The 12,489-nt window shown below is 39.5% G+C and overlaps 1 protein-coding gene across 11 annotated transcripts in view; it reads right to left on the minus strand.

Moving 5' to 3' along the window:
• Positions 1 to 12,489, minus strand: part of adgrb2 (adhesion G protein-coupled receptor B2) — a 362,907-nt gene that overhangs the window by 92,705 nt on the left and 257,713 nt on the right. For all 11 annotated transcript variants that reach the window (XM_072675953.1, XM_072675952.1, XM_072675949.1 and 8 more), the window contains one exon: positions 4,031 to 4,157. In XM_072675953.1, coding sequence (XP_072532054.1) covers positions 4,031 to 4,157 — 127 coding nt within the window. The remainder of the gene's footprint in view (positions 1 to 4,030; positions 4,158 to 12,489) is intronic.

Consider the following 12,489-nt stretch of genomic DNA (forward strand, 5'->3'; position numbering starts at 1 on the left):
TATGCCCAACAAGTTTGAATTGTTAAGCTGTAAATATTATAACACTTACATTTATTATTATTATTATTATTATTATTATTATTAATACTGATACTACTACTACTACTACTACTAATAATAATAATAATAATAATAATAATAATAATAATTGATTTAGATAGTTGTTTTGTGGTAAGTGGTAAGGACTATTGTAAAATGAGTAACAAACTCAACAAACTCAAGAACTGTAAATAGCAATCAAGCCATAGCAAGAATCTTACTTTCTTGTTTGTCTAATGTTCAGTTTGGGTTCTACGTAATAGACAAGCATCTAGTAGTGATGACTCTTATCTTTGTAATTCCTTTGTTATCTTATTTACCTACCTGGTACTTACATGCTTTTCAAATGTACTTTTCTGATCTAGCACACACGGTTACTAATGAAATATATGTGTGTTTAAAACTACTACCTTATTCCTCCAAATAATTATCCAATTATGAAGTAATTTGCTCTGTACTTCTCCACCTTAATAGATAGAAGCTTTTAGGCACTTCGGCATAATTTAGGTAGACTGTTCTGGTGTGGACCATCATGTTACCCAAAATAATTACACAGTGCTTTGGAGTTTGCACCACACACTTATCCAGTTAATAGCAAGTACCTGCTGTGAGGCTCAGAGTAATTTAGTTAGACGGTCTAAGAGATTACCTTCATGTTACACAAAATGATGTTATTACCTAGTACTTTGTACCTCACACTCAGTATCTAGAACTTAATGTGCTGTGGAAGAAAGTGTTACCACAAGACAAAAAATCATGGTAATAAGAGTGTGGTTGTATTTAAAAACTGAAGAACAGTGTGCTATTTTTCATAATATGGCAGATGTTTAAATGGCACAAATATTACACTTCCTCTATGCAAACCTGTTAGAATCTGTAGTAGAATAAAGCAGTGTTTTAGCCCATTGTGATGTGATTTAACTATATAACTATATAACTATTAATAGATATATCCTTCATAGAAAGGTTTTACACTTTCTATGAAATGGTTAGTTTAATTTGCATTGAACATCACAATTAAAAACCATAAGTGTAATATTTTACATGTGTGGTAAGAAGCAGAATATTATTTAGACAGATGTGCAAAAAAGAAGTCCATTAGGTCTGACTGATCTAGACAGATATGCTTCATAATGGCCTAGCATTAGAAGGAGCAAAGAAAAGAAACAGCAGATCTTTTAAGGCTTTTGATTCAAAGGGTCTTTTCTCTTTCCCCCAGAGAGAAAACACAGAAACAGGCCTGAAAAAAATCACATATATATATATATATATATATATATATATATATATATATAAAAATCCTAACTCTCAACTAAACTCAGGCAACCCCAGGCTGTTAAATAAGCATTTCTCAGCCAAAATAGAGAACTCAGAGTGGAATGGAGGTGTCAGTGCCAAAGTTTCCTCCTGACCGCTCTAGCTGCTGTGAGAACTTCTTCAGCATCTTCTGAATCAACTCCTGTCTTTTTCCCCTCTCTTCAGTTTACCATACCACCCTGTTTTCTCCCTGCCTCTCTAACACCTCTCACTTCACTCACCCAGTCGTTGGCTTCCTTCACTGAGCCTGGATTTTCTCTCCCTACATCTCCACACACACCCACACATCTTCCCTTACAAGTTTCTCAATTGCTCAGCAGGGAAGGCCATAGTCATATGAATGTAGTGATTCCTAAACTTATCTTAGCACTAGTTTACGTAAATACTTGCGTATGGAATATTAAGCATTTGTCAAAATGGCCTGTGTACTTAAAAAAGTATTTTGGTAAGTATTTAAACTAAAGCTCAATTTCAACCAACATGATCTACTCATCAGAGGCGTTAACACAGTCCCTTTTATCAAATTTTTCCCAGTTTGCCACTGCCAATTAACCCACCCGTCCTTAGCTCCACCTAGCACTAGCAATGCTCCTGACACTAGAAGGGCAAGAACTTGACACATTCCAATAAATGTGAAGCCAGCCATTGCCTCTTTTCCAACTGCCGGGCAGCCGACTCAGCTGTTGTTTAAGCAGTTCAGAAAATCTAGAGTAACTAATAATGCTTCAGAATGGCTGAATCTTTGTAAAAACATCTCTACATCTCTCTCTCTCTCTCTCTCTCTCTCTCTCTCTCTCTCTATCTCTCTATCTATCTATCTATCTATCTATCTATCTCTATCTCTATCTCTCTCTCTCTCTCTCTCTCTCTCTCTCTCTGTGGGTGTGTATGTGTGAGTGACTGCCACGCTCCCTCTGGCTAAGCTCAGTGAAAGCAGCGGTGGCACTAGCCAGCTGTGCATGGTCCAACTTCTGGGTGACAGTGACTGGCCGCAGAGCTCCACTCTCCCCGCCCCATATTTCTCAGTCCTCAGGGCTATTTTCCATCTCCCAGCATCCCCTTCATCCACCACACATATCAATCACTTTAATGGGGATGCTTTCAGGAAGAGAGCGGGAAAAAAACAACCATGCTACTATGCTAAACAAAAGTGGGTCAGTCTCTCTCCTGCTGGTGACTTATGGAGGAGAAGGGGAAAAGCAAAGAGAGAGAGAGAGAGAGAGAGAGAGAGAGAGAGAGAGAGAGAGATAGAGAGAGAAAGAGAGAGTGAAAGAGAGAGAGAGAGAGATGGAAAGAGGGAAATGGGAAGAGAGCATGGGCTTGGGTTGGCACTGGCCATATGGTGGGTTCTCTGTTGTTTCAACACAGGGGAGTCAGTCAACACGATAAAAAGCGGTATAGAAATTAATCAGAATGGATGGAGGGCAGAAAGGTCACATCATTTCTAGGGCCTGCTATTAGTTTTAGCGGTCTGAGTGACTTAGAATGTGCGCAGACTCTGAAAAACACATTTATCATACTCAAGCAGATTTTCAGGTCAGAGAAAAGGCAGCTTAAATGAGACTAATATACATACAACTGCTACAATGGCTACTGTGTAATTTACTGCTGTCAGAACAAAACCTGTGTATCTCAAAAAAAGGAAAGGTAATATAGCAAGACTGTAATCCAGGTCATTTTAGACCATATCATTCATTTCATTTATCGTCAATTTTTGACATAACATAGATGGGGTTTTTAAATAAAATAAGACTCAAAAGATTGCTTTTATTTTTTAATAAATAAACAAAATAAATAAATGATGTGCCAAAAGGCAAAGCTAGAAAAATAGAGAATAATAAAAAGAATAAAAAGAAATAATCTCTTCCTAGAAAACATAGACGCATGCCTTTTCCATCTCATAAAGGAACTGGTAGATTGCCAACGGCTGCCAGGCACGCCATAATTTATTCAAAAGACTCTGCCACAAAGGGACACATCGAAATCAGTGGATCATTGCTCATGTGACACCCACCCACCCTCCACCTCCTGCCAAGGTTGCAGAGAGCAATCTAACTGCCTCTCAAATGGCTGCTTCCGGATGCTGATGAGCATGATAGTCCTCATCTTTCAGCCCATTACTTCGACAGCTCTGACAGTGAAATAATTACCAAAGAACACAGTGTTTACCCTGAGTTTACCTCAAGACGCATCGCTGCGTGACTCTCGTCTCATTAGCCACGCAGCTGAAGCACTTTCTGCTTCAGAGATGAACCAAACTGTGGCGCGACTGACGAAGGAGCTGATTCTAGTGGCCGAATGAGTAGCAGAATGCACTCTACAACAAAAACTCTTTCCCATTGCCACCATATGGCAGTGCTGTTGAAGATCAGCGTGTGTCTGCACTCTTAAGAATAAAGGTGCCAGAAATGGTTCACAAGAACCAATTTTGCTTCCTCAAAGAACCCTCCAATGGATGGTTCTTACAAAATAAGTAAATAAATGAATAAAACCAAACAATTGCAAGGTTCTTCTGGGAAGCAAGAGTGGTTCTTGTATATGGCATCGCTCCAGTTTAGCATTTTTTGACACTTGAAGAGTGCAGCTGGGTGCGAGTGTGTGGCTAGGCCATGTAGTGTGAGTGTGTGTAGAGTAAGAGAGGTGTGTTAGGTGCGAAGGTAAAGGTGGCACTCACCGGGTCTTTAGCTTTCTGTGCTAACACTGCAAAGGTGGAGATCTTGCTGCAGAGACATTTGGTGTGGACTGCCGGGGACGGGAGTGTTTGGCAGCCCTCCGTGTCCCAGTTTTCCTCGCCAGCCTCTCTGTTGATAGGGTGAGGAGAAAACACACACACACAAAAAAAAATGAGAAAGAAATAGGAAAGAGAGAGAGAGAAAGAACGATTCAAAGAGTGAGCTAATTGGGGTGTTCAGTAAGCAATAACAGAAGCAAAACAAGTCTCCGCTGGGAGGTGCGAGTTGCTTTTTGCATTTTTGACTGATGGAATCCTAACTGTTAAGTGTTTATCGGATCACTTACACAGCAATCATTGTAGCTCTCCCTCTCTCTTCCTTCCAATATGCTACACTTTCTCTCCTTTCCTCTCCATCCAACATGACGACAGTGCAATACTAAATACTATGATTACGCAATTTAACCCTCAGAACTCACATTTCATAGCTCACTAAAACAAGTTGAGAGAGTCTGTCTAAAGTCCAGACTCTAAACTTTCGTAAGCAAATAAGAAGAGAGCTTGTATTACGATTAAACAGGATAAAATGTCTTTTAAAAAAGAGTTTTAAACAGGAGCTTTGGGCCTAAACCTAGCAGTTCTATGTCAGTTGTTGTGTTATGCTATATTGGATTTCATATGTCATACAACCCGTGGAGATCCAGCTCACAATGATAAAGAATTCCTGACTGCTGGCAGAGCCACTGAGGTACAAGGTCATATCCTGCTTCCTAGCATTCAAGCAAGTTTTTCTTGTGAATTAGCCAGCTAGTAGTACCAAGAGGTTTCTGTACATTCATAAGTTCCTCCCATCTTCAAAATACATCATCATAAGAGAGTTTTGCTAGTCCGAGTACACTGGATAATTTCACTCTGAACTATTGTCTGTTGGATGCGAGTAGACAGTTTTACAACAGATGTAGCAATTGTTCATTTATTAATTAATTAATTTATAATTTAATATATGCAGAGCCTCTTAAAAAATACTCTGGCCACATTCAGATTTAGCTCAATCGCAGTGTTTTAAACTTCAAATTGTATGTTAGACAATAATTATTATAAAAGTGGCTCCGAGTGGCTCAGCGGCCTAATGGGCTGCCACTATGGCCCAGGTGTCCCGAGTTCCGGAGCCATGCCAGCGTCTCGATTGCGAGAGAGCACAATTGGCCGTGCTGTCTCCGGGTGGATAGATGGCGCTCTCACCCCTCATCACTCTTGAAGCGATGTAGTCTGACACAGGCGTGCGTTAGCTGGTGTGGCTGAGCTGGGGACCCGCCGCTTTCCTCTGAGAGCGTCGGCTGCCCAGCATTGCTCCATCAGTGGCGGTTTGAAAAGAGTTGGTTCCGGGCTTTGCATGTATTGGAGGAGTCACATGTTAAGCCCTTTCCTTCTTAGTGCTGGGAGCAGTGCTAGGGGAGTTATGAACTGTGAAGTAATTGGCAGTACCAAACTGAGAAAAATGTTAAAAAATTATTGTTATAATATTCAATGAACTCAAACTCAACTCTAACGTATTAAAAAAATACATTTTTATATAGTCCTTGAACCCAAAGTTAGCACTATTCTATTTGTTGGCACAATTTAAATGACCAAGAATAACAACAACAGATTATTACTATACCTCATAATGGCAAGGCACTGATTCTGGACAAAAAATGATACGAAATGTTGAATAACAAAAGTCTTAGAGTCTTAGAAAGACTGCTTATTCTAGGTATAGTAAGTTATTACTTCTAGAAGAAGGTGTTTGCACTCCATCTGTGTTAGTTGGACCATGACAAATCAGCACATTAAGGTGCATGGAAACACATTTATTAACATTATCACCTCTCATTTTCACACCTATCTTCTGGCCCACAGTATGTGTAATCACTATTGTAGTCCCATCCAGTGCATACATTTGTACATTTTTAGCTCTATCTCAGACCCTCCCTCCCTCTCTTTCTCTCTCTCTTTCTCTCTTTCTCTCTCTCTCTCTCAGCTGTGTTATTAGGCACGGCTTGGCCTCTCCTCTCACTGGGTAATGAGTTTAAAGCTTGCTAATGAAAAGTTTGATGTTCAGAGCAATTATGAACATTCAGTGCTTTTAATTGTACTAGTGTAATTACCAGTATCCTCACAGCATGCATTTGTATGCCCACTCGCACTGACACCAGTAAGACCGTCACAAGGAGACTGCACTTCTTTCACATGTGAAATCTATTTTACACACGTGAAGTCTATTAAAACTCACTGGCTAAATATTGTAGTACATGCATAGAGGCTTTGGTGTGATGATTTCTCAATCAATTACTATTACCACATACCCAGTGGATACAGGACTTTAACCATTATTTAACCCAGTCCAGTCCTAAGTCCATGATAGTGAACACACATTCACACTCACATTGGTGATTAGGCAGTGAGTACACACACACACACACACAGAGCGCTGGGCAGCCACTTCAGTCCACTCTTCTTACCTCTATTTCCTGACGGTTCAAGGATCTTCTGGTCTCAAGACCACTTCTCTGGGCTATGGCTGCCCCACGTTATTGTTTTTACAAGGGATGCCCCGATCAATGTTTTTTACCTCCAATTCGAGTCTTTCAATGCTGACTATCGACTGATACTGATCCAATCCGATCCAATCTTTGTGTTTCTACATAAAATACAGTCCCACAACTTAGGAAAGATGTGCTAGAAAACACTAGTAAACAAAGTAAACTGTTTTAAACTATATAGTGTAGAAATTTGATCTATATGCCAGACTGTTCAGCTCCCAGTTCATTTACAACTCTGCAGACAAATCACTGTGCGTGCATTACCCTCCTCCTCGTTTATGAACTCGCTGGTAGAATACAACATATTTGTTGTTGCACAACTACTTTGTATTGGCTGCTTGTAACTTCACAGCACTTATCAGTTCAAATAAAGCTCTGTTTTGTTTTGCTCACCAAAATAATGCCACAGATAACCCATGTCTAGGGTTTAAGAAAAAAATCTGAAGTTCGCCTGCACCAGCTGAGGATCATGGCTATTAATCGTACCTAGATGATGTCAGAGAGCATTCTGCTCCAGCAAATCTAAGAATCGGAAGTGAATCTGAACCTTAAAAGTTGATACTCAAGCCATCAAAAATGCCTGTATCAGTCCCTAATCCTGAATCAATGAGAGGATACCATTAAAGAGCCCAAATCACCTCTCCCTAGTCATATATATTATGTAAACATTAAAATCTCATTCACTAGTCTCAGTCCATACAGTTCATGAATGAAAACCAAACTACACTAATTGTCGATTTCAAACAAGCCAATTTTTGTGATGTCACAAAAAACCAACACACGTACATTAAAATAAATGAAATACGAGAAGCTGCCATTTACATATAATAGTTTTAAAGGCAAAGCCAAAAAAAAGACTAGACCTCCTAGTAAGGAGGTTCAATAGAGGTCTGAAATGATAAAAAATTACAACTGTGTTCATCAAAGCACAACACCTATAAAAACAGAGAAAAATAAAATACATGAATGCACGAATACATCATCTAGGATTCCCTTTTTTCTTAAATCCCAGTCATATCTGTGAATTTCATCATCTAAACACTCAGTCAGGGCGTTCGCATGTTTTGATCCAGCCAACAGTGCCAGCTTATACAGAGTTTCCTTAAAATCTGACAGAGAATAAAATGGAAGGATTGCATTTTTTTCACACAGACAGAAGATTAGAGAGTTGAGGAGTTGTGGGGGGGGGGGGTGAGCTGGTGATTATACTTCTCCTTCTGTTTGGGTCGTTATCATGGTGAACGGCGCAGTGTGAAGCTCGCTACAGGGGGGCCTCTCACCGTCTCGCTGACATTTTAACTCTGCTCCAGCAGCACACGCAATTAAAGACCAAACTTCACTGAAACAAAGGCTGCATCTCTGTTTCACCCACACACGCACACATTAGCCTGCCCTCTCACACCCTGCTTTATCTCCACATGTCAAGGTATTTACATGAAAAACAAACTAAATTTGTGCACAGGCATTTTCACTGATGAAAATCCCCCCTTTGGCTAGCTTGTCATTAAGGGCACAAGTGTAATGACTTGCAGCAAGACATTTATACCCCCAACCTTCTGAATTATAGCCAGGTTTTCAGACTGTGGATCGGCCAAAGCATAAACAGTTATAAAAAAATCATTAGTAATTAATAATATCAATGTTAAATAAGTTCAGGATGCAAGTCCTGCAGTTGTATTGCTTTTAAATAATGAGCAATGGGGAAAAGTCACAGGTAATGTGCCTGTCTAAAAAATAAAAAAAACTCATACGGAACTCATAATGTGTCCTATTAACAGGTAATGGACAGCCTCTTTCTATGTTTGAAGCATTGTGCTGAAGTTCTACCTTAAAAAAAAAACAGTGGTGAAGGCAAGCATCATTCATTAAGACATAATCTCATCAGAACTCTCCAACTACGGATAAAGAGAAACTGATCCATGAGGTGGAGAACTGAGAGCTGTATGGCCCTCAGAGTTTACATGTAGCAGCTCTCAATTTCTCTTCACCGATATAAATATTTTTTTATCAGTTTTGTTACCTAATACATACCAGAACTATCAAAACTGTGGTACAATCACAATAATACACTACAGTTTATGCTTTGTATGAGCTGGGCCTTTAATATTTAATATGGCCTTTAATATGGGCAGTGGTGGCTCAGCGGTTAGAGCGCCGGGATATCGATAACAGGGTTGTGGGTTCGATTCCCGGGCTCGGCAAGCTGCCACTGTTGGGCCCTTGAGCAAGGCTCTTGAGCAAGGCTCAAGCAGGGCCTTTGCCCTTTCTGCTCCCCGGGCGCTGGAGTTGGCTGCCCACCGCTCTGGGTGTGTGTGTGTACTCACTGCCCCTAACACATGTGTGTGAGTGTGTGTTCACTACCAGATGGGTTAAATGCGGAGGACACATTTCACTGTACAGTGTACAGTGACAAATACGTGCACCTTTACCTTTACAATAATATGTCTATGACCACAGCATACCCATGCCAATATGCTACAGCATAGCCCAATCCCTCCCGCAAATTATATCTAGAATGCCTCATCTTTGAAAAGTTGTGATCAAATCTCCATGTAGATAACCCAACCAAAACATACTGTAAATTGAAAACTACAGTAAATAATTAGCGGTACATAATATGGGGTGTAGTGCTACACAAGATTTCCATGTTACCTGTAAAGAAAGTATTCTACAGAGGTCAAATCTCTTGCTATACAGTCTTGTGTGTGAGGTAAACCACATAACATAAGATGCACACAAACACCTAGGTTTGGTCATTGATAGGGGTTTTAATGAAAGATGAATAATGAGAGGCCCTCGGAAGAGACAGAGGGGTTCATTAGCGATATGGTTTTAAATTTCGATAAACTGTTTGGTTTTGTGCTTTGATTTCATAAATTGTAATTTGTCACTTTGTATATTTTCAGACCTCTTTATTCTTTACAGGCATTTTTTTAACTGATGTATGTAAATGACCTCTTCTCTGAATGTCTGCCCTGTACTGTTTTAGGTTTAATAGGCAGTCTAGGCTAAAACAAACCTTATAACTGCACCAGAAGTGGACAAAATAACATTCTGTAGGCCAATATAATGCAAATGTGTTTGTGTTTTTGTGACATCAAAAAAATGGGCTTGGCGATACAGTTTAAAATTTTTGTGTGTGTGTGTGTGTGTGTTCACTGCATTGATTGGTTAAAGGTGAAGGCCAAATTCCATCTGTGCCCAACACAAATGCTGAAAAAGGGTTGTCTTGCCTTGTCTTGTCAATATGGCACATGAAGCTTTACTGCCATGCTCTTTGCACAGTACCACACTACAATGCAACAGGTTTAGGTTGTAGATATGATCTAGTCTTTAACTTTTGTTGTACAGTTTGTACTTGTCTATAACAGTATGTGTGTTAGTGGAGGACCAGCAAAGTAAGAACATTGTACATTGTAAACTGCCTGTTTACTATGTACATAACAATAAAACTCATGAATATTCAACTATGAAATTTAAATCTACACATTTAACAGAATTTCCTGCTTGTCATGAAATTAACACAGCATGTTATCATGGGTGATATATTTGACTTGTAAGGTTCATTATACAGCTATTAATCGCAAGGCTTATTATTTCTTAACTACTAGGAAATATTTAGTACCTGCTTTGGAAGTAATACGGAAGCTAATACAGTTGTGGAAGTGAGGAGGTTAACTTATTAGGAGTGAAGTACAGAACTACAGATCTCTGCAGTGTCTCCAGCTGGTGCTGGCTGTGTGTGGTGCAGTGGCGAGCTGTCTCTCAGAGTGGAGAGCAGGAGTATTTGGAGAGGTCTGAGAGTGGGCCTGAGCCCAGCAGTGCTGGGTGGGAGCAGGGCAGAGCAGGGCCACATGGCGAGCCTCTGTAAGGCTGTGCTCTCAGTTCAACACAGACGCTCTCTCCACTCACAACATTAGTCCAGCACCTGCTGCAGATTAACTCTGAATGTGTGACATATTCCACTGAGATTATCCAGCTCCGCTGGGAGCTAGGCCACATCCTCATCAGATGGGAACAACAGCACAGACAACTGCGTGCGTGTACGTGTAGTAAACTCAGTTCAGTCAGATATGACGAAATGTTGACTTGCAGCATGTGTGAATGTGCAAACACATACAGACATACACACATGAACACTGGCCAAGTTTGAAGACCCTGAGTTTGGAGAGCCCTTTGACATTTGTGTCCCCTTTTCACTGTGTAGAGGCTTTAAAGGATGGTTAGAAATGTAATTGTTTGTCTGCTATTGATAACTTGTAAACAAAAATCTGCAGATACTAATATCATTTCACACGACTGGTGTAGCACTGTTGATAAAGCACCGCTCCACCTATGGCATACTAGGCCATGATTCTCCAGCCCCACCAATATCACCAATACAATCACTTTACTCAGTTACGTGATTCAGATGTAAGTTGCTTTGGATAAGAGCATCAGGCAAATATCATAAATGTAAAAATAAATGATTCAGATATCACTCATGCTCATTTAAGTGTTTCATATAAAGTAGGCTTTGCTAAATTCTCTTTCACAAATGACGAGAAATCATTGCTACAAGAAATCATTGCTTTAAATGTTTGGCAAAAAGATTTGTCTATCAGCTTTTAGCGCTGAGTGATGAGTGCTTGATATCACAAGAGAATAAAATAAATAAGCCTGGTTAGTCAGTAAAAGAGGCTAATTGATATAGGTCCTGGTGTTGCTAAATAATAAGTTTATTTTTATTCTCATTAATAATAAGTTTATTATTATAAACTCATTATTTATTTGTATTATTCAAATAAATGTTAGTGTAAAAAAATAAAAAACAAATAATATGATTTCTTCGTCTTGATCTGAGGAAGTTTTTCCTTGTTACTGTTACTTTTGACTTGCTCAAAAGAGGCTCAGACCTGGATCTCTGTAAAGCTGCTTTATGAAGACAGTCCCATACGTGGAAGTTAACCATGTGAACCTTTAACACAGGATGGTAAAACGAGCCCATTCCAAAACCCCAAACTGTTCTGTAATAGTCTTGACTCATTAATATTTACCAACATATACCAGTGTTGCAGTGCAGTAACATCAAGTAGCCACATCCTGAGAATATGGTGCGTTTATTACTATTGTAGTCAGTTGTCTGAGACAATCTTGCTAAATATGTGCATTAGTAACACTGGTGAGCATCACCAACAGATTCTGCTAGATAATGGAAAATGTAACGCTGAGGACAGACAGACATAGATTTTGTGGGGGACCCTGCAGTGCTTCACTAATAACCAACCAATCAGAACAGAGCTCATCACATTAATCATGGACCCATTATTAAAGGAAATACAGCTTGCTGTGTAAAATTACATCTTGTAAACAAAGCTTACACAGCTATTATTTAGACACTGTTTAGAGAACAATGTTAAATATTGAATAATTTCTTTCAATGGCAAATTTACAAAGTCTCATGTTACTATTCTACTTTTTTAAAGAGGTTTTGACAGTTTCAAGTCTTATTTATTTTGTTCAAGTAAATTAAAAGCTGTTTTGAAACGCTAAGTGATGTAGCTAATGAAATAGCCTAATGGACCCATAGTGAACTCATACGAACAAAATAACTTTGGTTTTAAATCCAAGGTTACATATTTCCAGGAGTGCTGACTAAGTACCAGAGGACTGCATATTGCCTTTCTTTGACCACTGTTTTACCACACATGTGCTTTCATTTTAAAATACTTAGTACCTAAAACTCTGTCTAATGCAATATCAGGGCAATCTTTCTCAGACTTTGCTCTATAGAGTGCCCCTTCAGAGGCGGGGGATCTGAGATGCCCGCTTAGTCCAAGGCTTTTACAAAGCAGCAGGGAGAAACAGAACCCGAAATCTGGGTGCATCTCATTCGGTTTG

This window comes from Salminus brasiliensis, chromosome 3 (genome assembly GCF_030463535.1).
Source record: "Salminus brasiliensis chromosome 3, fSalBra1.hap2, whole genome shotgun sequence".
In the NCBI taxonomy this organism is placed as follows: Eukaryota; Metazoa; Chordata; class Actinopteri; order Characiformes; family Bryconidae; genus Salminus; species Salminus brasiliensis.